This window comes from Sylvia atricapilla, chromosome 2, assembly GCF_009819655.1.
Source record: "Sylvia atricapilla isolate bSylAtr1 chromosome 2, bSylAtr1.pri, whole genome shotgun sequence".
In the NCBI taxonomy this organism is placed as follows: domain Eukaryota; kingdom Metazoa; phylum Chordata; class Aves; order Passeriformes; family Sylviidae; genus Sylvia; species Sylvia atricapilla.
In genome coordinates this window covers 75,542,641-75,569,792 of record NC_089141.1, presented here as the reverse complement: position 1 = coordinate 75,569,792, position 27,152 = coordinate 75,542,641, and the positions used below count along the sequence as shown (strand labels likewise).

Sequence of the window (27,152 nt, the reverse complement as noted above, 5' to 3'; positions counted from 1 at the left end):
GAATGCTAATCTGCTGTTAGCCAGAGAGCACTAATGCCTGAAAATAGTTTTTTGTATCTCTTAATTCGGCCACCACAACTCTTCTTAGTTTATACATTTTAATGTATCTTCCTCACCACCCTCTCCTCCAAACAAATAAACAAAATATTCCCTGTTTGATGTCTTTCTGAAGTCTAAACAGACAGAAATACAGTTTAGGCTGGTATTAAAAATAATACATCAGAGAAATAGGAGAAGCTCTGGACTCCATGGAGGGTAGAGAGGCCTTGCAGGGAGCTCTGGATAGACCAAAGGGCTGTGCAATCACCAAGCATGAAATTTAACAAGAGCCAAGTGCCTCATTCTGCACATGGGATGGAGTACCCAGGCTTGAACTGGAATATGAAGAGATCAGTGCAGATCATGTTTTCTGTGGCTGGGTGACATTCACTTTAGCTATTAAAAAGCACCCAGGGTTCCTCCCAAATGACACACCTTATTATGTTTATTGTGGATACTCACTATAATAGTGAGTATAGAGGACATTTGCTATTATAGAAATAGTCATAATGCATGTTTTCAGTATGTGAAAATGGTTATACAAATTGAGGCAGAATGTTTTTGTAGCAGAATTTGGAGTCAAATTGAGTAACTGATAAATGCTTGAGGAAAGAGCAAAAGGAACAAGGTCACTGTAGAGGGATTCTGCCGGAAGACAAGAGTAGGTATTAAATGTGGAGTTCCCACAATTGTGTATTTTTGAACCCATTTATACCTTTAGCCTCCACATCTGTTAGGAGTTCTGTGGTTGTGTAAAAGTTCATGATGTTCCCCATAAAGATATCATAAAGTTGTTTGTTTATTTATTGTTATGATTGCTTTTTTTTTCCTTCCTGACAGAAAAGCCATTAGAAATCGTGTTTACTTTTATAAATTAGCTATTACTTTCTTGGTATGGTACAAAAGAGGAGAATAAAAACATGTTACCATATTTTATTCCTTTTTTTCATCATGCAAATTTCACTTGTGTGATGACTATGTGTTTATTCTCTAAGTTTGTTGTCTAGAAATAGTAAAAAGTCTTTGTTGACATCTTAAAATGTTATTGAGGAAATTGCACCACAGAACTGAAAACATCATTTAAGTGTCTATGAAGCACCTTTTGTGTGCTTCATTAATTTTCAGTTTATGTTCTGGTGCATGTGCTCCTAGTTCTAACATGCACATTATGGTTCTCAACTCGAATCTGGCATGCTTTGCCACAGTTTCATACTTGAGGCAAGAATTACCAGGAGCCTTGAATTCCATGTTCAGAGTGCAGACATGTCATACTAGCTTGGTCTTTTCTGTACTTGAATATGCACTGGATTTCAAAATCCCACCTCACAAGAAAAAGTACATATAATGCCACTGCATATACATTTTTGTTCAAACTTTGAGTATAGTTCAAGTTTGTGACTGAGGTAACAATAGTTCAAGTTCGTGACAAGTGCCAGTATTCTCAGATTGACTCTGTTTTCAGTAATTCCTCCTTATTAAGGTGGGCTGAATCTGACATAAGAGGTTTTCCTCCATTGGATGTGCTGTGTCATGTTACCAAGTCTCAAACCGGTGCTTGCAGTCTGGCTGGAGCAAAGCTTTGAGAATGTCTTTGTGAGTTTCAGGTAGTGGTAATATTGTGTATTATCAGAGCTAAGGAAAAGCAAGTAAGATTGTAACTAAAGCTGCAAAGATAAAGCAAATGCATTGTCTTTGTTACATGAAATATTACCTCTGTTGCTATGCAGGAGGATTTCTGAGGGATGTACTATTTTTAATTTTTATCTGAAAATCCTTTTCTGAAATGCTTTCCTTCTTACAGAATGAAGCTTTAGAGGTACAACTTTTTGATTGTGCTTCAGTGAATGCTATCATGGAGTAAACTAGAATAGTAGAATATTTCCAGTACTAACTGGTGGACACAAAGTTTCAGTGTCTGTCTTGAGATGCCCTTATTGTTTAAGGAGTCCCTCTGGGTAGTGACCTTTCCTCTGTTATTCTCACTCTTAGAATTTTATCAGATGTAAAGATCTTTGGGATCATCTAACACTACTGATTCTTCTCATAAGAAGAATTATTTGGAATCTTTTAACAATCAGCAAATTTATTCTTCCAGTATAACATGAAAATTGTTAACATTTTAAAATATGTAATGTTCTCTCAGCCTATTAGTTTGAGTTGTGATTTAGAGAGTTTGTCAAAATCCAGTCCACGTAGTCATAGTACCTTGTGATGTAGTGATGTACTGATGTAGTACCTTGAATGCTTCTTGCTCAGGCTTTGAGATTTAGGTCCACACAGGGTCTGTGGAGTTGCACATTTAAGTTCAGTGTAATGTTAACAATCAGATGCTTTTCAAGGGCATAGTATATCTATGACCTAACTACAAAGCGATAACTTGAGACACTGTATTTATGGCACCTTTAACAAATTTTACATAATATTTTGGATAAATCATTTCTTGGCCTGTTGTTCATTAGGCCATTTAGTTTAGAACCACGTGTTTTTAAAAAGAATATTCTGTTTTGTCTCATGTTATGAAGTCAAAAAATTGGAAGTTTTGAGGGGTGACAGAAGTAATAATTTCTTTTTATAGTCACAGTGTTATTTCTGTTCTCTGTTTGTCCCTTTTTCATACATATCCAAACATTTCTTGCATCTCCTAGTTAGAACCTGGCTCACTTGATGAAACTCAAATTGCTACAATATTGAGGGAGATACTCAAAGGACTTGATTACTTGCATTCAGAAAAGAAAATCCACAGAGATATTAAAGGTAAATTATTTTATTATTTATCATGAAAGAATATCATAAGAACTCATGCAATCTGAAATGAGCCCCCATACATGGTCAAATGGTGTCAAATATCTTAATTTCTGGTATTTCTTCTTCTTTATTCCAGCTGCTAATGTATTGCTGTCTGAACAAGGAGAAGTAAAACTGGCAGATTTTGGAGTAGCTGGACAGCTAACAGATACACAGATAAAGAGGAACACCTTTGTGGGAACACCATTTTGGATGGCACCTGAAGTGATAAAGCAATCAGCATATGATTCAAAGGTAAGGTACTTCCAGGCTCTACCAAAGTCCTTTCCTTTATCTAGCTTGAATTGCATAGGTTGGTCTTCAGAACACAGCTAATAACTTTGGCTGTGTCCACATGAGGGTGTGTTCAGGTGACACCTATCATCTAAAAGCTCTTGGTGAGAAAAGATCTCCTAATTTGTATCCAGAGTTTAAGTTTCCTAGTTTATTAAGACAATCCAGATGGCAAGAAATTATGCTGTATTCACGAGTACATTCCATCATCTTTTATCCCACTCTATTGATGAGTATTTTTGGCTGTTTCAAAGTAGAAGAGTGCAAATATATACAAAATGTTAATATTCTTCCACTTGTTTTTAGGAAAAAAAAAAAGGCAGCAACACAGTTGAAGAATATGGATTTGGTGGATGTGAAAGTGTTGTTTGAAAGGGCTGTTACTCATCTCTGGCAGAATGTGCTGTGTGGGTCTGTGCTACTCTGACTATGTTCTTTCAGATTTGTCATTTAAGAGGTGTTAATATTTAATACCAAATTTCTCTTATCTATACATGATTTTGATTTAGCAGAGTGGCACATCAGCATACTGAAATCTCAGGACAAGCACGATATATCAATTGTAATACATAGTTGGGTCACAACAGAAATGTGGTTCCATTACTGTTCTCCCTATTCTCACCAGTATAGCATTGCATGTCCCTACTTGCCAGGAAGGAATATGCCCATTAAAGCCAGCTCAAACCTGTTGCTTTTTTCAAAATTCACTGTGTTGGTTACTTGGTTTTTATGCTTCTGTTTGTTTGAGGTACATATACAGCCCTTTGCTGCTCCTGCCTTCTCTCTGCCCCACATGGCATGACACCCATGTTATCAGGAAAAGCTCTTAGCCCAACCCACTGCTGCAGCTGAAGGTCTGAAACAAAGATCACCTTCAAGCCCAACTTGTGTTAAGATCAGTGCCCTTTATGAGAATTAGCAGTATTTCCTTGTGTTCTCCCCTGAGCTCATCTTCCTTGCCCATCCCCTCTGATTTCCCTGTAGGGATTTGTTGATTGGCCAGATCTCCATGTGATGAGATAGGTTGGGATGTTTTTTTCCACTTGCCAAATCTGACTTTCGTCTAGGCTTTAGTATTGCTTAATTCCCTATTTGCTATCTTTGTGCAAAGAGGCTATAACAAGCAAAACACTGTAGAGCCTGTAGAAGCTTAAATGACCCCAAAATCTCAATTTAAAATTGAGTAGACTTTTTTTAATGGTGGTTGGTGGTTTTTTTCCCTTTGTGTGTTTTCATGGGGGATTTTTAGTTTGTCTGTTGGTTTTGGTTGGTTGGGGTTGGGTTTTTTTGGCTTTCTGAAGTTTGGCTCCTGGGAATGACCATCACTTGGACAAAGTATGATTTGTCTTTGCCTTACGTTTTCCATTCTGGCTGTTTCAGTCTGCAATGTCACATGGACATAAGAGTCTTGGATACTGGATGAGGGATTCCCAATAAAAGCTTGAATGGGCTCTAGTTTTTGGCTGTGCTTCTGCTTCCTGTTTTGATTCCTGTCTTATCTGAAAACATGTTTTCTTAACATGCTTCTTTTATCATATATCTAGTTCTCTGTTCTTTCTACTATAAAACTTGTACTGTAAAAAATAGATATTTAATTTGAAAACGGCTTTCTCTTATGCGTAGCCTGCTTTCTTTGACTTACAAGGACTTGAAAGCCAGACTCATTAGATTAGAAGAGGAAGGGCTTATGGCAGTACTGCAGAAAATAATAGTTACCAGTGACTTGCTGTCTGTCATGTGAACTTGGAAGAAGAATTTTTGTTCAAGATTTGAAACTCTAAAAATCACTACATGTGATAAAACTTAATGTAGTGTCACCATGTCCTGAGGTCATGCTTACCCCTCTCCATTTAGAGAACTGTTTGTGCTTGGATTGGGTTTCATTGTCACAATCAAGTGCATCCTAGAAATGCCTAATTGGATACACATGCTATTGGTACTTCCTTTCTTATATGTGAAAGGGGAGGATATGGTTCCAGAGGAATATGGGAGGAGTTATTTTTGATGTTTTCAACAGGAATGAGCTTCCAAAACTTGGACTTAAAAGAATCTAGTATGCAGCCATGGTTTGCTGCACTCTTTTTGTTCATTTTTGTAGAAGAAGGTCACTAGCAGTAGAGTTATAAATGCATTAGAAAGAAGAAAGTATTTATCTACATATGTGGGTGTGCAAGTGGATATCTATGCACTCATACACATGTAAATTTGATGTTTATACTTGTATATACACATGGTCCACTTGTGGCTGAAAGTCTGGCAGAAGAAAATCCATCCATTTATGTGGCTTTAACACTTCACTCTTGAGAAACTGAAATTCTGAATAAATTGGAAGTAATAATGCTCAGTTGTTAACATGAAAACTCATCTTCACAGGTGACATTTTTCTTTTGTAACCAAGAAAAGCTTTCCTGCTAGAGGGAAGTTACTCACAATTAGGCTTGAGGAGAGCTTTGCTGATAATGCTCTTATTAAGATAAATGAAACTTGGTGCTCATGTGCTTATGTAATTCTTTATGCTCAGGAACTGTTCTGTAACATGGATTAACAAAATGGCATTTCATAAATTTGATGGTATGCTAATTGACTGTGTTTTTTTTTTTTCATTCTCACTTGCAAAATTAAGTAACTAAGCTCATAACAGTGGGATATTGTCTGAAGAAGGAAGGAGGAGCTTGTTTCTGGCCAGGCACTATGGCTGTGGTAGTGGAATGGATGTGTGCACGTCAGTCAATGATAACCATGAGAATCCGTGGGGCTGACACAGGTGGCGTTGAGGGGTACTTAGTGAAGACAGCAGTGATAAATGAAATCTCTGCTCTATCCAGTACCTGGAAATACATCTGTTTACAGCAGAGCAAAATTCCAACTCCTCTGTTTGGGAGTAAAACCAGACAGCTCATGTCAGATTTTTCCTGTGAATAAGTCTTTGTTCTGCTTTGACTTAAAAAGAAGCAGAAAAACAACAAACATAAATATTTTTAATTGGTATCTTGTCCTTGGACCAGACATTTCTGTGAAAAATTTTTTCTTTTACCTTTCTAACAGATGCATTATCTATTCTCTTGACTTTTGGGTCTGTGATTTCAGCAAAACATAAGAGAATTATAATGCATTACTTCACATTTCTTCAGGCAGATTTGCAACAGGATTTGTATCAAGGGAGACAGCATTCCCTAGAAAGAGTTTTGATGGTGAAAACTTTCAGAGGCTACTTAGACCAAAAAGCTGAATATTACTGTTCAAGACTGCATTTCTCTAGTCTGTGAATAAGAATGATGTATAAAACCAGCATTAAACCCCAGGGAAGTTATATTCTGATGTATTAAATATCTGCTGGTTGTACTACCTAATTTATGTTGAGGAAAAATCCTGTGAAAGTTAAAACATTTTATTTTATGTAAATATTTTAGACTTACCCCATATTTACATAGTGTACTTGAATATGGTAGATAAAATGCTAGTTTATAACAACTCTGCCATTGCTTTTTGGTGTAGCAGAATTGATTTTTTTAAAAATTAAACTCTACGTAGTAGAACTTTTATACTGAAGAGTGGAGACAACCAAGAAACTCTGTTTGCTGGGCTATGTGGCTAATCAAATAAAACAACGATAACAAAACTAATTTACACATGAAGTTATTTACAATAAAGCTTAAAAATCTACAAATGTGGTGGTTTTGTTGGGGCAAAATTAATTGTCTCCACAGTAGCTGGTATGGTGGCTGTGTTTTGGGTTTGTGCTGCAAGTGTTGATAACTCAGGGATGTTTTCATCATTGCTGAGCAGTGCTTGCCCAGAGTCAAGACCTCTTCTGCTTTTCACCCAGCAGTGAGCAGGCTGGGGGATGCACAAGGAGCTGGGAGGGGACTCAGGACCGTTGATCCCAGCTGGCCAGAGGGATATTCCACACCATATAGCTTTCTTCAGCAATGGAGTGAGGGGGAAGGTGGGCTGGGGTCTGCTGCTCAGGGACTGGCTTGAGCATCTTTCTGTTGTTGGGGAGCAGCTGTTTCCACTTACATGACTCGCCTTTCTCGGGTGTTAGTTCTCTCTCTTTGTTATTTTCTTTTTCATTACAATTTTTTATTATTGCTATTTTTTTCAATTATTAAACTGTTCATAACCCACAAGTTTTCTCCCCTTTACCCCCTTCAAATTCTCTTCCTCCCCCATTCCACCAGGGGACGGTATGAGCAAGCAGATGTGCGTTGCTGGTTAAACTAGAGTAGCAAGCCAACACTGTTGTTTTCTTTCTCCGATCTAATCTTAAAAGCATTCTTTCTTACAGGCAGATATCTGGTCATTAGGCATAACAGCCATAGAACTTGCAAAAGGAGAGCCACCTCATTCAGAATTACATCCAATGAAAGTTTTGTTCCTCATTCCTAAGAACAATCCACCAACGCTGGAAGGAAACTTCAGTAAATCCCTCAAAGAATTTGTCGAAGCCTGCTTAAACAAGGACCCAAGCTTTGTGAGTTTCACGTTTGTCGATGTGTAGTAGAGAATTTGACTGCTTTACACAAATTGCATGAATAAGTGTCATTCAGCTTCTCTGATACAGTGTGACATAAGTGACAGGTATATTTTTAGATACTGTATATATTTATAATCTCATTTGTATCAAGACTACACTCTGCATGTCTTTGTTTTTGTAGTGAGTCACTCAACACTCTCAAACACGGTAAAAAAACCTCCAACTCTCTCTTCTTTTCTTTTAAGAGACCTACTGCAAAAGAGCTTTTAAAACACAAATTCATTTTACGCAACTCCAAGAAAACATCTTACTTGGCTGACCTCATTGACAGGCACAAGAGATGGAAGGCTGAGCAAAGTCATGATGACTCCAGTTCCGATGACTCAGATACGTAAGTTTGATGAGTCTATAAAATGTCCTTTGTGAGGAGCCAAGGACTTATTTTTAGCACATATATTCCTGTGTTATGTTATTTGCAGCTTTTCAGCTTAGTGGCCTTAGTAAATGAGTGCAGTCTTAATTTTAGTATTGCCAGGGATTTCATACAAGTAACAGTCACTGAGAACCTCTTCTTGCCCATATTCTGTGCTACCTTCTCTTTTATGTAGGGTCCAAGGTTCTTCCTAGAGACCAGCTGTTTTGGCCTCAGTAACACCGTGCAAATGAAATTCAAGTGAAGAGATTGCCACAACTTATTCACACATGGATTACATATCTCATAGCAAAGAAAACACAACTATTCTCTGCAATTCCAGGCCAAATGCTAATGGCAAGCATCAGGTTATTTCTTGGATGACATTACAGCTGTGTATTTCTTTACAGTATTAACGGCTTCATGCCTTCCAATGACCACAGTTCCAGTGTCTTAGCTATTTTTCTAGGCAGGAAAAGTTAAATAAGTTTTCTAATTCCCTCCGTTTCCCCTAATGATTAGAGGCACTCTGCTAAAGCCAGTTTCCAGATAGCAATAAAACACTTCATGTGACTTGTTAATGTGACTTGGGAAAATGTTTTAAGTCTGTATTTACTCACTTCCTTACATTTGATCAAGTATCTTGGTTTAATTTTTTAAATTTACCCAAAAGAGAAGTTACCTTAGTTTTCACACTGGTCTTTATATGTAGTGGCCTGCTCAATAGAATCCTGATCTTGGTCTTTAATGTGGTTTTTATATTTAGTGTGTATATTGAATGAACATCAGCATTAAGTTGTAGATAATAAAAATTTATTTATTTTCCTTTCTCTTGAAGTGAAGCAGATGGTCAGGCTTCAGGTGGGAGTGATTCAGAAGAGTGGATCTTTACAATAAGAGAAAAAGACCCCAAGAATCTAGAGAACGGAGCAGCCCAGCCTTTGGAGTTACAAAGAAATAAGGTGCTCAAAATAATGACTTTATAATACAACGAGATGATTCTTGCTCTAATATTTTAGTGAGGTGGTTTTATTTCATGCCTGTAAAAGCATTTATATTGTGGAACTTCCAGAACTTTTGCTAAAAATGTATTTTCTACAGCTTTCACAAAACTTTCTCAGTAAGTCTTGAAGTTTGGGCATTCTGTTAGTGTATCCTTTTTTGTAGCTGACAAAATATGTACCAAAACATTTCTCTAGTTTGTGAAATTCAGCCACTGGAGGAAGTCTAGGCAAATTGTATTTTTAAAATCTTCATTCTGTATAGTAAGGTAAAACCAGTACAGTGCAAATCTAGGCTGGAGTTTTGGAGAAGGCATTTTGGTCTTTTAAGGAAAAAGACTACAGTCTAACAAAGAATAGAATGTGTCTGTAGCCAAACAAACAAAAACCCCCAAACCCCAACAACTTAGAATAAGGGATGTTTAGGAACTGCTCCATTATATTTTCTGCAGTGTGGCCAGAGCAGGTGGTTGCTGTCCTGTCTCTGGAAATTCTGGAGAAATACAAGAAAAAATACTAGAAAAGTATTATATCATATGGGATGAACCTAGTCAATATCACCATGTCCATGATTTAGTTCATGGTCAGTAGGATTGGGGGAGTTTGGTGGTTTTGGTTTGTGGTTCGTTTGGGTTTTTTCCTTCTAGTTTTGAGCTTGTATGCATTTGAGGTGCTGAAGTCTTACATTTTAATTCAGCCTCTATTTTTGCACAGTGCTTTTGAATAGTATGTTGCAGAACTTTTTCCAAATATGGAAACAGCTTTCATAAAGTGTAGCATGTTGGAACTACACTTGGTCTTTATTGTAATACAATGAGGATACTTTTTTTTCTGAAATAAAAATGGTCAGATTTTTTTTTTTCTTTAAAGGAAAAGGATATCCCAAAGAGGCCTCTATCCCAATGCCTGTCTACAATTATATCCCCTTTATTTGCAGAGGTAAGTTATTGCTTTAAAACTTAAAAATTCCAAGGTTTATCTGAAAAGAAATAAAAAATATCATGAATGACACCTAAGGTTGCTACTAGCCATTTTGAACTTGCTGTGTTAAGTTTTAATTGTGCCTTTGGTATGTCTGTTTCTGAGATCTGTATTTTGCTCCTAACAATACTTGATATGCATGGTAGTAACATCAGCCATGCTGGCCTAAAGCAATGAACATGGCAAAAAAATGGTGTTTAAATGTTTGAATTCCAGCATTCTGTTTTTGACACTACTTTATGTATGTATCTTATTACAAATTTCAAGCTCTTCACTGTTCCAAGATGCAGTTGTGGACCAGACCATCAAGAATTTCACTTTTGAATTTCGATGTTGTAAACTGTATTTTGTTCCTATTCTGAGTTTTATATTTTTTATACTTCCCCCCAAATACTTAAAAACAACTTTGAAAATGAATATATGAAGGGTAAGAGAAGAATTTATGAAGATATGATTAATTTTAAAAAGTTGGTAAAATTACTGCAGTGTATATGTATAAGCTATAGGTGTGCAAGTGTGGATACTAAACTACAGGAGGCACATCTTGAAACCAAACAGCAATGGGTAAATACTGCTTTTTTTCTTGGGATACTTTGTTGTCATTTTTGACTGTGAGCATGCTGAAAAGGATGTGTTGAAGATTGAAGACGTGTGAAGATGAATGACATCCTGATAAGTACTGTAAAGACAAAGTTCTGCTTGGAAAAATGTCTTCAGTATGTGAGGTTATATGATGAAAGTCAAATGCTGATGTTGTGGTGGTCACTTCCTAACAAGCTTCTGTGTTATATTGTGTATAGAAATATTTATTAATATCTTTTAAATATATTTCTTCCTGGTTTCCTTTCAGTTAAAAGAGAAGAGTGAGATGTGTGGTGGTAACACAGATTCCATAGAGGAACTGAGGAAGGCAGTTTATTTAGCGGAAGAGGCTTGTCCCGGCTTTGTAGACACCATGGTGTCTCACCTTGTGCAGAGGCTTCAGAGGTAATGAAACTGTTTCAGTATGACTTACAGAAAGCTGCAAATCTAATTCTATAAATATTTGACTTATGTTACATTGAATAAATTAATTTCTGTTTCTAATGGAGCAGAAAAGCACTTATGTCTGCAGTTTGTGCAATTGTCTTTGCTTACTGGAAAAAACCTAATCGTATCAGCAGTTCTAATTTCTGACTTCAGGTGATAGCACATGTGTATGTTCATCCTGTTGGTGTGCTTATTGTGTGTCAAATGAGACTGGACAGGCTTTTCTCTTTGCAGTTCATGTCAGGGACACACACTTTCTTGGTGTCTGTGTGTGTGTTGCAGAGAACACCTGTCACTCTTAGTTTCTTTTACCCACGTGGGTAAATTGACTATTCAGTTGGTCTGTGTTTCTTTCACTCACATAGTCAGTGGTTCCTTGTTCATTTATTAAAGACAGTTTGTGTGGCCTTTTGGTGGAAAGGCCACCTCTGAAACCAATATTTGGCCTTAGTTCAAAAAGCCAAATTTAGTGAGGTTTTCTAACTGCCTTGCTTAGGAATATATTATGAACAAATACTCAATTTTCTGTTCCTTTAAATTCTTCACAAGAAAAGATAAAGGGTATAAATATCAGAATTGCTGCTGGAAGAGGCTGTAAATGCAACCTTGAATCTAGGAGCCCGCAGCTGTTGTGAATCTCACAGCAGCCAGATTGGATTGCTTTGGTACTAGAAAAAACTCCATGTCAATGATTAATCGTGGACCACTACATGGAAAAAGATCACCCTGAGCAGGTGTCTTCCTTATACTGTCTCTAACCACAGCTTGGTAAAGTTCAGAAATTCACAGCTTTGAGGTTGAAGCACAGGATTTCCAGGTTGACATTTTCTCCTTAAGTAAAAACCAATGCCAAGGAACCTGCAAGCAATTGTGTTTGTTGCTTTATGGGTTGTTAAAAATGAAGCCCAGTCAGCATCTCTAGTGCTGGAAGGTTACTTCTAATGCCAGATGTCCTGTCCTGTCTCATTTGATCCTGGCAGTTGTTTCCATTAGTGGTTCCAAAATTGAATCCAGTCTCTTTCATCAGCTAATATGTCAATGTTGTATTTTTATCAGTCTGGTACAGGATCTTCCTGGAACTGGAAACCTCAAAGACTTGCTGCTGCAATTGAGGCTGAAAATGACCATGTGGAGACAGTGCCCAGACATGGGCATTTTTGGGGATGCTGGAAGTGATCTTACTTGTTATGTCATGACACCAACATTCATCGCACTTGTCCTATGAGGAAGATTTCACAACCCTTTATATACCTATTTAGCATTTGCCTTCCTTCTGTTCTGCTTCCTTAGACTGTTACTGTTTTTCTTGATCGTAATGTCTTAGAACAGTGAAGGCAGGCACTTCATTCTCTTTCAAGGAGAGAATTATTCATAGAGAATATTTGTCAGTGGATCACATCTGGGTGAACTTTCTGTTTTTTTCAGGGATGGTATTCCAGTTAGTATGGGATAATGACTCCAGAAAGGGAGTGAAAGAGTGAATAGCAAGAACTCCCACTAAAAAGGAGCTTGAATCATTTCACAGCTTAGTGGGTATCCCTTGGGGATAAAGCTGTTTTTTGGAGCTAGTCAAATTCGGAAAAAATAATTCCTTCTTGTTCAAGTGCTGCAAGAAGTACGCTCTGTTACATCATCAGGTCATTCAATATCCTCTCAACTTGATAGCTAATTACTGAAGACAGGTTTTCAACAAGTTTCTGATGACATTTTCATTCCCTCTTATGACTGGTTAGAACTGGATTTTGTAAGTTTGTCTGAGTGAATTAATTGAGACCCTCAGAATAGCTGCCCAGTAATGTGAGTGAATCCTGTTACCTTCCCCCTCCAGTTTTGATCTTAGATGTTTCATGAGGGTTACTGGAAACTTAATATGATTAAAAGGTGTTCTTATTTCTTTGGATGATATAAGAATCTGCTTAGATCAAGAAATACAGTTTTCCTGGCCCAGTAACATTCTCAAAAGATTTGATGTAAACTTGTGAAGTAGGAAAGCTACAATCACTAAATGTTCTTCCATCATTCAGTGCTGCTCACTTGGACACAGGTTGTTGCTGTTTGTTAGGAAAGCAGTGATACTCTTAACAGGTGTGTTCAGTTCCACAGCTCTTCCTTTTACGTGTGGTGGCAGTGGTGAGTGTCATTGTGCAAGGAAAAAGGCCAGAACTTCAACAGCACAAAATGGAGTAACTTCATCACTGCTTCTTGTAGAATGCCTTTGAATGCCTTGCTAAAAGTTGCAACAGTAACTATTTCTTTTCCTCTTCAGATATTCCCTAGCTGGAGGAAGTTCTTCATCCTACTGATATACTCTTCTTTTCCGGCTTTCCTGAGACAGCAGAGATCCCATGGTGTCTGCATTGAAGAAGTGTACCCTCATGTTCTGCCTCTCAGTCTCTGTAAAGTTCTTGGGAGGAAGGACATTCCTAAGAGTGAAAATGAAGTCTCTTGGATGGAGGCAATCTTTTTCAGCTCCTTAAAGTTCTAATTTTTTTAAGTGATAATGAACATATTCCAGGGAGGTGTCCTTTTGTAAAATCTGAAATGTATATTTAGGTTTGTGATAGAGAAATTGAAGATATTGAGAAACCTCAGGTATCTTGCTTTAAGAATTCCACTGGGAGATGGAACATGGTTGTTGGAATTGTGTACAGATATGTATATAATGTATTTTTTAACAGAAAGCCTTTCAATGTGCATAAGGAATCACTGTGTACAAAATGGTAAAGTGCTTTTGTAGATAATGTTAGTGGGTTAAACATTTGACAGGCCATAACTGAGTATTGCCTTGCCTTTATTACATGAATAATTTTGTTTGAATTATGTGATAAGTGAATCTCGGTTAGATTTTTGTATGTGAAGTATTTGTCATTGAAAGAGTTAATCCTGTATTATAGAACCTTCTATTTGTACCTCAGCACAGACACAAATTTATTCTGTTTCTCCAGCATTTCTTTTTACTTATATTCTGAGCGTGACTTTCTATTTATGGTACTACTTCTAGTTGTTTTAAATTTCATACACCTGGTCTCTCAAAGCTTTAAATTTATTGTTTTTCTTAGAAAACAAGTTATTTCATATCTTCAGTTTCAAATTGTGCCAACACAAATTCTGAAATAGTTCAGTTTTAGTAACAGATATTTATGAAGTTTGTGAAATTGAGACACAAGTCTCTTTTTTTCCACTTGAACGTGTTTAAGTGCCCACACAAATTTTTATTCCCTTCATTTATTCTGAAATATCTCCTTAAGGTGTAGATTCTGAGGCACTGGCAAGTATTTCTTTATCATGCCTCTTTTTATCATTAAAACAAATGTCTTTCAGCATAGAAGAAAATTTACCCACAGATTCAATATTCAGTCTCGCTGCCTCGGTCTGTGCATCTCTTTACCAAAACTGACAGATGTTGGACAGCGAGACTGCAAAACAGCCCCAGTACTGTGAGCTGGGTCCTGTTGCTTGCCTCTCCAGAGAAAAATTACTTCTTGAAATGCTGAATTTTGAAATTTCTGCTATTCCTGTGAGGGCTTCTAGATAGCTGACTTCAGGTGTTATAGATCTTGAAAATAGTAACACTAATTCATTAGTTGTACGCACAGTTGCTTAGGTTATTAGTTGAATAGCTGCTATTTGTTTTCCCCCACAGTATAACTCTGAGATTTACCTTGGTTGGTTTCACCAAGACTGTATTCAGGTACTTCTTATTCCAGTAGCAAAGAGAGCATTTTTTGCCTTCTTCTAATGAAGAAATTGATGACTTTATGCTTTGCATGACAGTGAGGTAACTTATATATTTACTTTTTCAAAAATATATAGATGGGAGCTTTGGAACAGAAAGGATTAACATTTTAAAGTACAGGCATATCTGCCTGGCTTGGTACAAGAAACCCAGGTACACTAACCATTGTAGAAGCTGGTGAGGTCTCCTTCCAGAACTTCTATCACCATGGTAGCCCTTAGTCTATGCATATTAATAGCCTTAATTTATTAATTTAAGAATTTAACAGGAAGAGGACATTGTCTTGCTAACAGAGTTAATAAACTTCTGCCCAGGTTGAAACAACAGTTAGAAGAAATGTGGGTGTGTGTTCATCTTGTGGCTATGCTTTCAGGCACTACTCATTTGGCAGCCTAATGAGGTAATGGGTTTTCTCTATGGCTAAGGGAATTTAAATAAATTGAACAATGCTAAAGTTTGAGCAATGTTTTACAACTCTACTTTGATTAATATCTTTAATTCTGTTGTTTAGTGTGCTCTTAAGTGTTATGGATAGGCTCACGCTTGAGGAAATAAATTTAGCACTGCTTTTGTGAAAAGTGCGTCAGAATATAGTGCAACAGGAAATTTACCTGTTGATGTCTCAACATGAGAACATCCAGCCTTCAATAGATCTGGGTGCTATGACTGCAGAAGGAAATCAACAGGTGTGTTTGCACTGGAAATATAAATTGATCAGTGTAAGCTGTTCCCTAGTCATCTGTTAATGTAGGGACTGGAAATTAAAGTGAGCTTACTTGGAGATGCACAGAACTGTGAGACATAGTGGAGGAGTTAAATTTATGCTGCTGGCTTGAATCTCAAGAATTTCTCTATCAGCAAGTTGAATTAAATTCTAAGTGACACTCTTTGAACACTCACTTGAAAAGTTATATATATGTGATTTGAGTTGCATTTTAGTTGTGTTCCAGGACTGTATGCTGAGGAAGTACTTCTCTGAGTAGATGGTGGCAGAATTTGCTTAAGATGAATGTGTCAGAGCTTAAGATGAGTATGACTTATGGTGAGGGCAGATGGCCAAAAGGCTTGGGCTTTTAGAAGAAGACAAGACCTCATTTATGGTAGAGATGTGTATTTTTATATGTAATATACAGATTATTTAAATATAGACTATCTTAAACTGAGATTCACTGAAAAAAGAAGTGTGCTGTATCTTGAATGTAGAAGTACAATCATTTGCTATTGAAAAGTATTGATGCTTTAAAAAACAGGTCTATATTGGTAACAGAAGAGGAGCTTCATTTGAAAGAAGCACCACCTCAGTTTCTCAGAGAAAAAGAAGTGTATTGATATTTTTGAGAGGTTTTTTCATGCTTAAGACATGCCTGTGTTACAGTGTTGCACTGATGATTTTTCTGTGCAGGTAGTACTTCACTCAGTCTTGACTATACTAAATTACAAGCTATCCCTATTTATGCAAACCTTTAAATTAGTAGAACTGCTTATTTGTCAGGGATTTCATTATTAGGAAGTAAATAAATTCACTGTTTAAAAACAATAAAATCAGTTATTTGAACTGAAGGCTTGCTTTTTTGTAACTCTCAGATCTATTTTTTTACTTTAATTTTCCATGTAGTTGCACTTTGTAGTTGCTGACATTTATTGAAGGATGAGATTCTAGTGCACAGAATGCTTTTGGTGTAGTAACAATGCAGTAACTTCACTCTGCAGTGCCCTGGTTCCTTTGCAGCTCCATCACTCTGTATGATCTTGTGGGAACAGAAGATAAACTGATTTTTGTGGAATGCCATAACTGGTGTGTTCTGCCAGCACTGTGCAAGAGGGGCGGGTGGACACGGAAAGTGAGGCTGGGTGTGTTGGCAGCTCACTGCAAAGCAGCTGGCTCAGTGTGAGTTCCCATCCTCCTGTACCCTGGCACCCCCATCATCTGCCTCTTAATTTGCTTTTAATGTACTTGGGCAATGTCTTCTTTAGCTCTCACTACTTTATGTGATGTTCTGTACTACTTTTTAAACTGCTTGGTACCAGTTAGTAATAGTTTTAGATAGTAACCTGACTTTGAAGGAAATGTGGTTTTGCCTTCAAAATGTCATCATTGGAAGATTTATCCAGAGTGCTGATAATGCAAGGGTCAGGACAATTGCAAATGGGTTTGTAAGCTGCTGGGGAGGAGCTAAAGGTATAGCACAAATCTGCTTCCTTTTTTTGTGTTGTGCAGCTATGCTGGTGACTGCACTGAGCATATGCCATGGACAAATTGTATGCAAGGGTTTCCTGCTGCCTTTAATGCATGATTACAGAAGACCATTAAAGTGTGTGTCTTGTTTTCTGTAATGTTGCTGCTTGTTTATAACTGTGTATTTAAATTTTAGTTATTTCACTCCACACCAACACAGTAAACTTTCTTGTAAACTACATGACCTAGAAATAAAGAAGGAAAAGTTTCATGAGATGTTGCCACCTGAGTGGTCAGAGAGATGAGATTCAGGGCCCCTTCCCTGGAGGGGATGCTCTGTGGGTTTCTAGAGCAGTTACTGCCCACGTGTCAGTAATGACATGCAGAAAGTTTGGTTTTTAATGGTAATCAGCTCAGAATTTGTAGCACTTGCGGATGGCAGTGATTTAAAACCCACCTTGTAGTCTCCATCCTGCCAGCCCAGATGGAAGTGCTCATAAGAAATTACATTTGCTCACCCCTTGCAAGGATTGCACCTTTAACTGGTGACAAACTGTGTGACAGCTGCATGCCTGTAGTTGTAGTTCATAACTATCTTCTACTGCTAAAAACCGTATATGTGGCACATTGCCCATTATTTTGTCCCCTGCCAGCTGTCCTGTGCCCCCAGGGCAGAGGCAGTGTCCTATCAGTGCTGTAGCAACTTGAGTTGTGCATCTGCCTGCATGTTGGCAACTGCTTTTGAGGGCTAAGATCATGTAATTCGTCCTGTACAAAAAGAAAGAATGGGCAAAATTGGGCTTTTCAGCCCTTTCTTGATCCTCTGTTTTGTTCTTGGCTGATGAAATGGTAGGCTATTACATCTGATTTTGTCTCTAAATGAATTTTTACTTCCTCTTTAGTCAGAGACTTTTATCAAGATTTCTGCAATCACAGCATGTGTTCCCTTACCTGCTGGCTTGTCTTTCAGTCTGTCATTTTTGTCTGGTTTCAGCTGAATTTACAAAGGCATTAAGGTGTCAGTGATGTCTTCTGAAGAGGTAAGTTTGAAGTATATTATCAAACACATCTTAACAGAGGTTAAATTAGACAGCAGATGAATGGTGGAGATGGTTAATCTTGTTGAATAAACCACAGGAGTCCAGGCTTTTTTGATCCCTTTGCCTGTGGTGCAACCTCCTGAGGCAATAAAGCCCCTGTTTTGTTTTCATTTGTTCAGTATTGGAAACTGGCAACTATTTCATGGTGAGTAATAACACCAGCACTAAATCTCCTGGAGTGCCCTGTTCGAGGTTTTCCTGCAGCTGAGAGAGGTGTGTTAAATGATAGCTCCTGACCTGGCACACAGTGGCCCTGCCTCCCTGCAAGGCCCTGCCTGGCTGAACAGGCAGTGATATGATCTGAATCAGGGTTAAAATAAGTGGTTGTACATTGAGTTTTATTCACACACGTGGACTCGGCCTGTTTCCAAGATACAAGACAATTGATTTTACTCTCTTACTATCATTTCAGTTTTAGGTTAGACACCTGGGAATAGACACCTAGAAAAATGCTGATAAGTGACAGCAGTTCACATGGTTCCATTTTAAAAAGGAATTAAAAATCACACTACTAGAGAAGAAAAAAAATTCCTGTTTTAAACTTTTTTTTAATAGGAAAAATAATACAGAAAGGTGAAAATGGTGATTACGTGGGTACTCTGAAAATTGCACCCACAGCCTAGGTTGGTCTCTGCCATTAACAATAAATATCACTGTATCTTAGCCTTTGTTTCATTTTTACACAAGGTGAATTTGGAAAGTAAGGCAATGAGAAAAGGTATTACTTGATTTCTTTGGAGAGCTCAGAATGAACTACCACAGCAGATAGCAAGTAATGAGCATTGAACAAGCCCCAGGGTTCTATGTTAGAACTCAGTTTTGGCCAAATTAAGGGCATGGCCCTCAACATAATTTCCATTTAACAAAAGCTCTTTTCACTGTTCTAGATAATAATTCTAAAGGGCAGAGGCAGGGCCCTGTCTTGTAAGGTACTATTATACCGCTAACAATTTTTGGCAGGACCAGGTCTGCAACCTTTTATTTCACAGCAACATCAAGTGCTGTTGCTTTTTCAGCATTGTTTTCCTGGACCAGTAACGCTGCAGCTGAGTTGCTGTTCATCTGTGCTGTGTTATTGCCTCTTCTCACTATGCAGATCATTGCTCACATTCCTGGTCAGTCCTGAAGCAGTGGAATTCCTGTATGTTACTACGGGACAGGGTCACAGGCTTGGAATGGACAAGGCAGTGGGACCTGCATCTAGGAAAATGGCCTTTCCTACCCACTTTCCAAGTTTGTCCTTCAGCACATCTGAAGCAGAGGCAATGCTCCAGGGTAGGTGTGATTATTGCACTGGTATGGAGAGCCAGGGGCAATGGCTGAGGGCAAACAGCAACTGCAGCATGCTACCTCCCCAGGGACTGCTGCTTGTCCTAAGGGGTTTAAAGCCCACCCTCATCCTGGACAGAGGCATGTTTGGGGTTGGGGGTAACAGAAAGAAGGCTTTACTGTCTCGAAACAGGCATCTGTACAGTGGTGGTGTGAGGTATTTTATTCCCTTTTGTTGTGAGCAAAGCTGTAAGAAGCCATTTTACACATTGCATACAGACAAGCCATTAACAAAGCAAGTAGCTGGATGGAGAAAAAGCAGGGCTAGAACTTTGCCAGCTTCATTTCCCAGACTGACTTTCAGGCCCCCCTCTGCTTAGCACCGTGCTTCTTCCAAGGCCTGTAATGGTGATAGGTGTTACCAGCACATCAAACTTCTGCCAATGGAAGTTTTACATCACCCTAGTGACAGTGTTTCTTAAAACATGAGGGAAAGAGTCTAAGCCTTGTGGATACAGTGCTGCCACCCTTCTCAGCACACCACCAAACTTACCCAGAATGTGGTGCCAGCTGCTGTTAAAGCCAGGCACATGAAATGGGTAATCCTGCTGCAGGTTGTGTAAGTCGCTGTCTGTCTGCTTGAGCCCCAGGGGAGAGAGGGAGAGACTGAAATTGCAACAATAAACTGGAAGTCAATTTGGGATGTGTAGCAAGCAGGATGAAAACTTGGGGCTTCAGTAGTAGCCCCCAGCTTAGAGCAATTCGGTTATCAAAACACTACAAATGAATCACAAATAGCTGCGGTTCTTGTAGCATACAGGTTTTCTTTCAAGTTCGTAAAACAAACAGCAGAATGTCACCACAGCCTTTAATTTCTTCTTGTACATAACCATTCACAGTACATTAACAGCCCAAATAATATTGCACTGGATTATTTAAAAATTTTTTTGTCTTGCAAGTAGTACTCACTTTTCAAAGCCAACAGATGAACAATTTGGTCAACTTGCACCAAAAAAATGGTTAGATAAGAACCCTATACTTTCTTTATACCACATGGATTTGTGACCCCAAAGGGAAATGAGAATGAGCTGTAAACTGTTTTCTTGTTAAACATAGAAAATGAGTAAATTGTTGCTGATTAAATGTAAAAAGACTGGGAAAAAAAGCATGAAATCTCTGAAAGTTCTCTCATTCCTGTTAGACTGCTTGCTGTATATATAATTATATTCTATACTGTGAAAATCCATCTACATTTAAAAGCCCAGCAGTCTACAGATTAACATGGTAAAAAAAAAATAATATATTTTTATGAAAAGAGAAGAAAATAGTGTTTGCCTCAGAGGAAAAAGTTTTCAGATTTCAGTCATCTGGGAGTTCTTTTAGGTGCAATCTTTGAGGCAACAAAATGTCTTTTGGCATTTGGCACTCTAATAAGGACAATATTTTAATACTGGCACAAGCTAAAAACAGCACAGAATGACAAAATACAAGACATGAAATGAACCGCAGCCACTGGGATGATGGTAAGCTAGTTTGTATATACTGAGAACTTAAACAGTTTTGCTGAGGAATTGTGAAAGTTTCTGCAAAACCATACTAATTCTCTTCTTTTACCAAAGTGTAAGTTTTCCTAAACTTGGAGGGAGAAAAAGAGTTTCAAATGTCCTCTAGAAAATCAGCAGCTGCTGGACAATCAACACAGCGGCTCATTCAGCCGTCAATAGGCGTGAGGCTCTTTGTGACTCAGAGCTCGAGTGCGTGAGGCAGAGCTGGTGGCACTTCGGATCACTTCCATCCATCTGTGAGGAGGCAACAGAAGAGACACAAACAAAAAAAAGTCAATTCCCAGGGCAGAATTTCTTGACAGATACGGTCTGTGCTATTGGTTGTACAGTTGGATTTTCAGTGCCTGCAGGAGCATCTTCCTACATCACCCCTAAATCTATCTGAAAGCAAGAGAATCCAGACAACTGCCACAACTATAAGGAGGTTTAGAGTGAACAGACAGCAGGTCTGGGACCCAAAACTCATGGAGTTAGTAGTGGTTCTACTAGCTCTGCAGACACCAAGTATCTTTTTTTCTGAGTGGTCCAAGCAATGAGCAATTGAGACCAACCATTCCTAATTTGAGAGAAAAAAAAAGTACTTTAGCTGTAATTTCTGCTTCTTTTTCCTAGAACTGATAAAGGCATTTTGTGTTTTTATTTTATCACCACTTTCCCACACTTTGCATGTTTATAGTTTTGTACTGACATGGCTAAAAGTTAAGAACAGCTTTCTTTGATGAAGACATCACAATTTTTGACATGTTCGTGCTTCATATAAAAGAGGTAAATTAGTTCCCTGTATGAATAATCATAAACCACAAATTAGGAGTAGTGCCTTTTCCCTGGCTGCCTATATGTATCTGAAGTTCAGTGGGAGGTGTAAAAATTACATGGTGAAGTGGCATAAATCTGTAGTAGGAACAGCTGCCTCTATAAAAACCGTATTTTTATTTCAGGTGTGGATTTTCCATGCAGTTGTTCTAGAGGAAGCAAAGCTGTTCTGAAGAGCTCCTGAGGTGTCCTGTGATCTGTTCACATGCTTCCTGAAGTGTGAGACATGGAGCTCTCCATAGCCAAGCCTGATCGATTTTGACTGGATAATTCTAGGTTTTGCAGTAATTACTATTACTGCTTCCATATTATCACAACCAATCACTTGATTTTAGCGATGTCAGGTTTAAAATTTCTTTTATAATTTTAAAAGAAATTTTTTTCTCCAGTTGTGCTGAACCACTTGCCTGTATTGCTGAACCAGCTTAATTGCATCTACTAACCTTTGGAAGAATGCTCTTGGAATTTAACAAAAATTTTCTCTCACAGAAAACAAACTTACCTTTCAAAGGTGTATTCACTTTCAGCCCTGAAGTAGTACACATGGGATTTGAAATGTAACTTGAACACATAATCTTTGTGAATGTTTTCAGATTCAGAAGGAAGGGTAAGTGAATATCCCAATAAAGGAAGGCTGGCTAAAGGATGATTGTCCTGAAAAGATATGATGGAAAGTGCTGTGAGATCAAATGCCCTTAAATAAAGAGAGCACAAAAGTAAATGGAAAGCATATACACACTCTAAAGATCATTGTGCAGAAAAATACCAGATTTATACAACTGCAATAAAACTAATTATCTGATAGTTTCAGTTGGTCATCACTACAGACCCTTTGCATAAGCATCTGGTACAGGCTCATCCTATCAGTATTGAAGGAAAGCTGCTAATATATTGGAGTTTCACTGCTTTCACACTGAGGAACATACGGCTCATCATTTGCCATTGGCAGGGCTCCATACAGGTTCATTCTCAGCTTGCAAACACCTACTCCTTTAGAGCTGTGCCGGCCACCCAGCAGGTTCACTTGCTTAAGTCCTTTTAACTGCATGGCAAAGGATTTCTTCATCCCACTTATGCGTAGTATGTCCTCCAATTCCTCCTTTAATCATTAAGGATTTCTATAACAATGAAAGCACACTGTAGCAACTCAAGTTACTTTGTGCTTATGCCTTGCTCAAACAGATTCAAAAGTCCAACAGATTGTAAACAGACATCCCCTACACTTTTGCTGTAGGATATTTGCTCAGGTGGATTAAATCACTGACCACTGTTTAGCATGTCAGTAATTGTAAACAGAATTTTTAAGTCACTATTAAGTTTTTAATTGTAATGAGAAAAGCCTGGTTTAAACTTGCACCACAGTTTCTTAGCAGTGGTGAGCTCTGCTGTGCTTTCAAGAATATCTGTACTGTGACTGTTAAAAGCTTCAGGAAAGAACTGACACGGGAGCAGAGTGAGAACAAGCCTTGCTCTGTGTGCCAGTGGCAGTGCAGGCCATAACCAGTGCACCTGCTGCTCCAGCCTACAGAATCCACGACTGATATCCACTTTTCTCTCAGCTCCCTCTTTGGAAAAGAACCCCACACTGTCTTCTCCAGCCAATCATACTTGCCCAGTGGGTTACCTGGTGCGATTTATAGAAGAACATGCAGAAGTTGGTGAACACCACCCAAAGCTTCTGCCACCCGTTGCTGTTTTTGAATTTTCTTAGCAGATTTCCAGACAGCTGGTTCTGAAACAGATCAAAAGCAGCCAAGTTAAACAGTGAAAGGTGCCTGCAGCTTAGTTATTGTAAGAAAAATTGTTTGTTTTATCTGTTTTATGTGACCTGGTTGTAAATGAAAATGCTTTGATTGACTGGATGTACTTTTCTTCTGCATTTTTCTACTGCTGAGCATGTAATGTATGTTTTGTTTGCAGCTGGGTACTTCCAAAAACTCAAAGCTACTGCACTAATTATTTTATCAACTGAGGTGATTTTTGGCAATCTGTTACTAAACCTCAGTCTTGTGAATCCTACTCTCTTCTTTTAGAATAATACTTGAATAGAATGGAAACAGAAAGTCTGACATGAATTTGTGATGCAAAGGAAAATTATGACATACTTTAGAATTGCAAATAGAGATTGATTTCTCCATACCCAGGTAGTTCACATGGTACTTTTCAAAGATTTCAAAAACAAGGACTGTTCACCTTATTTTTCACTGAATTTTGGATAGTTTAACATAAAGGAGCAGAAAGCTGTAACCAAGTATGTGTACTTAATGGCTGGTTGAAGCAATTGCTCTTCACATAGTGAAGATGGAAAGCCAAACATCATTGTTCCTTGCAAATGAAGGGGGGTTCTCAGTGCATTATTAATGACTTCCCATTTCTTGTTGATTGTTGAGGGCTCCTGCCTGGATTACAGTAGCTGTTTACATCATTCTCTTTTTCTAATGCAGAAGTTAGTAACTTAATCTACAAAGCTTAATACTCAAAATCTAGGGTGCCTGATGCAGCTACTACAAATGAAGTATTCTTAAAAAGTTGTTTTCACCAGCCTTAGATATGCATTAAATCCTTTCCTTTAAATCATCCTGTTCTCTGATATCTGGACTACTGCCTCCTTGCCCTAAGTTACAGATGTACTCCTTAATTTTCTGTTACCTCATTACTCTGGAGGATATCATAAAAGGACAGGCTTTGCATTCGGTACCAGCAGACATATGAAATGGAAACAGGCCGCTGATCACTGATCAGTCCAGCAGGTAGGGAGGAACAGTCACTGACAGAGAGAGGATCTTCTACCACAAGAGAGACAGAAAGGAGGGAGAGACACAAAGAAAATAAACGATAATGCTGAAGTGAGAGGCACCGACAGGATGACGTGAGCATGAGCGGGACCTGCCACGCATGGAGCAGCAGTGGAGCTGGAGATGTTTTCACAGAACAACGCATGGCTCCAGGGCGTGCTTGGTCTTCACTGCTTTGTGTTCATTTGAGGCACAGGGAAGGAACAAAAATGAGCAACAATGAGCACTGATCTCAGACCTAGTTAGATTTGCCTAACTAAATGTTTTAATCATTAGAATGAGTCACTGGTATAAGTTTTCTGTTTATAACAAGCCTTCTGCTTTAGGGAAAAATACGAGACCTTGTCCTGTGCTGATCTATTCCACCCTTGCAGGATCTAAGGGCATGAGGAATGGAAAATCCCACCTACATGGGACCAAAAGTCAGCAGTTTTTAGTACAGAATAATTTTGTCATATTTCAGCAGCAAACTCACCTCCTGGTTAAAAACAGAGGCAGTTACACAAATTATGAATATGTTTGTCCTTGCATCACTGTGTTCTGCATCAGCATCTCTTCTATAGAGTAATGGTGGCCTATGTCTGAGGGCTGCCACTCAAGTGCAAATCCACTCAGCTTTAAGATTCCTTTTTCCATTTTCATAGAGCATAAATTTCCATTTGCTGAGGGCTATGATAAAGTGCGCAGAGCTCCTTGGACTCTTTGGTGAAGGAAGGACACCTCAGCAGGCTTACTACCTCATCCTAAAACCTGCACTGAGCTAGGAGTCTTTAATTTCAATCTTTGAAAAGACAATGTCTGCACCTTGGCTGCTGAGTACAGAATTAACAAATGTGTATCAAATTGGCTTAGCTGTGATCAGAGGGGTAAAAAAGGGTGTTTATTTTGAGGTGAAAAATGCAAATAAAGGAAAAGCAGATGAGACTGAGCAATGAGACAAGGTTCCAGAAAAGATGGCTAGGTAAAGAAAGTAAGTTAGTAATACACATAATTAAAACTCTGGCTGCAGTAGCTAAAGACAATATCCTTTCCGCTCGAACAATGACTTAATGCCTCTGTAACTGAAAGCATTAAGACAGTTTCAACTGCTTTACATTTTAAAGGGGATCAGCTTTTTTTTTTGACAGCTGCTTCTATGAAAATCACTGATTTTACAGAGGTGGACTACAGGACCCGATCTGTGCTTCTTGCGTGATGGTTTATGCCATCATTTGAGAATATGGGAAAGCGGTTTAATAAGCGTGCCTCAAACTTCCCCAGGAGGAGACAAGGGAACAGTGCACTTGTTAAGGAGGAGCAAAAAGGAAATTGTCATTCGAAAGCGAGCCTGGAGCTGCAGTTCAGGTCGTTCTGAGGCAGATACCTCCACAGCAATACTAAAGTCGATCATTGAAACACTGGTATTTCTGTGCCAGCAGACGTGCACCGTAGTGTTGCCACGGTGTGGTGACTGACGTTCGAGTGAGGTGCGGGATGCACTGAGGTCGTCCTCAGATTCCTGGTCTACAGTAGTTTCATCAGGAGACTCTATGAAATGCAGGGAAAAAGCATCTTTCTTCCTCTATGCAACAACATATATAATTGGAAAAATTAAACAAATCGATTCTGTCCGCAGTATTGTGAACTAATTTTAAAACACCATTTTCGAAATAATTTTGTGCTGTTTTTAAATAGATTATCATCTTTAAAACAATTAATTTGCGTGTTTCTGCTAATGTTAGAATTAAAGGCTAACTACCATGCTTTGTTGGTGTTTTTAATACCTTCCAAGGACAGTCAGTGCCCAAATAGTTCCTGGAATCATTATGCTTAAGTCACTTCTCTATTCAATGAAACTTTCTGCTAACATCTACAAGAACATTATCACACATATTAATATATCTATTCATATATATGCATATAAATCAACTTCAAATGTCTCAGTTTGACCTGTGGCCAGCACTTTTCACCACTTTCACCACTTAGAAGCAACCACCAGTCATACTGACAAAAGTGAATAAAACCTGCTCTCTGGCTTTCACTTACTATTGTCAGGTGGGCTGCTTGCCAGTAACTCTGGGGCAGGGCCACTGCTTTTCTCTGCCAGGTCTATTGCCATCTGGATGTCCTCAGTCCATTTGTCCATTTCAGCACGGGTACTAACAATGAAAATTCAGGTTTTATTCACTTTCATACAGGCTTAAAGCAAACTCTAAGAAACAGACACAAGCCAAGCTTATTTTTTCTTGAAATAAGTTAATTCAGACACAAGATGCTACTTTTTTCCCTGATAACTTAGTTCCAACTTGCACAATTGCCACTCTATTGTGTCCCATCCACGTTTTTCTTAACAAGTGGCTTTCATAAAAGAATATACCTTTGAAGAGATTGTTTTAGGAACAAATACAAACAAAATGATGCCTCTCTCTCCCACTGTGACAACTGCAGAGAAATACAATTCACATGTGGACTTTTTCTCCACTGAATTACCTTGCAGCAACAACAATGGACTGCTGTTGACCTCGTAGTGTCAGACAGTGAGGAACTCCCCATTCCTCCTCACTTTCCTCCATCTAAGAAATAAAAGGCCAAATGCATTCAGATTGCAGGAAGTACATATTTCTCAAGGTGAAATGGTGAACTGAACAAGCTCTTACCATTGGGGAAAAGAAAACTTTTGCTCACAAAGAAATGCTCACAAA

At 38.4% G+C, this 27,152-nt stretch overlaps 2 protein-coding genes across 7 annotated transcripts in view; one reads left to right on the top strand and one right to left on the bottom strand.

The window, feature by feature from the left end:
• Window positions 1-16,308, top strand: part of STK24 (serine/threonine kinase 24) — a 52,747-nt gene extending 36,439 nt beyond the window's left edge. For both annotated transcript variants that reach the window (XM_066313469.1, XM_066313470.1), the window contains 8 exons: window positions 2,685-2,793; window positions 2,921-3,078; window positions 7,406-7,591; window positions 7,840-7,985; window positions 8,845-8,968; window positions 9,878-9,946; window positions 10,839-10,975; window positions 13,284-16,308. In XM_066313469.1, coding sequence (XP_066169566.1) covers window positions 2,685-2,793; window positions 2,921-3,078; window positions 7,406-7,591; window positions 7,840-7,985; window positions 8,845-8,968; window positions 9,878-9,946; window positions 10,839-10,975; window positions 13,284-13,320 — 966 coding nt within the window. In that variant the 3' untranslated portion in view covers window positions 13,321-16,308. The remainder of the gene's footprint in view (window positions 1-2,684; window positions 2,794-2,920; window positions 3,079-7,405; window positions 7,592-7,839; window positions 7,986-8,844; window positions 8,969-9,877; window positions 9,947-10,838; window positions 10,976-13,283) is intronic.
• A 3,195-nt stretch (window positions 16,309-19,503) lies between these two features.
• The window catches only part of FARP1 (FERM, ARH/RhoGEF and pleckstrin domain protein 1), a 204,506-nt gene continuing 196,857 nt past the window's right edge, over window positions 19,504-27,152 (bottom strand). For 4 of the 5 annotated variants that reach the window (XM_066313463.1, XM_066313464.1, XM_066313465.1 and 1 more), the window contains exons 22-27: window positions 26,941-27,023; window positions 26,497-26,609; window positions 25,835-25,998; window positions 23,301-23,408; window positions 22,179-22,330; window positions 19,504-21,097 (exon numbers count right to left, since the gene is read on the bottom strand). In XM_066313463.1, coding sequence (XP_066169560.1) covers window positions 21,016-21,097; window positions 22,179-22,330; window positions 23,301-23,408; window positions 25,835-25,998; window positions 26,497-26,609; window positions 26,941-27,023 — 702 coding nt within the window. In that variant the 3' untranslated portion in view covers window positions 19,504-21,015. Of the gene's footprint in view, window positions 21,098-22,178; window positions 22,331-23,300; window positions 23,409-24,325; window positions 24,463-25,834; window positions 25,999-26,496; window positions 26,610-26,940; window positions 27,024-27,152 lie in introns of all 5 variants that reach the window. The other variant, XM_066313468.1, reaches the window with a different exon arrangement.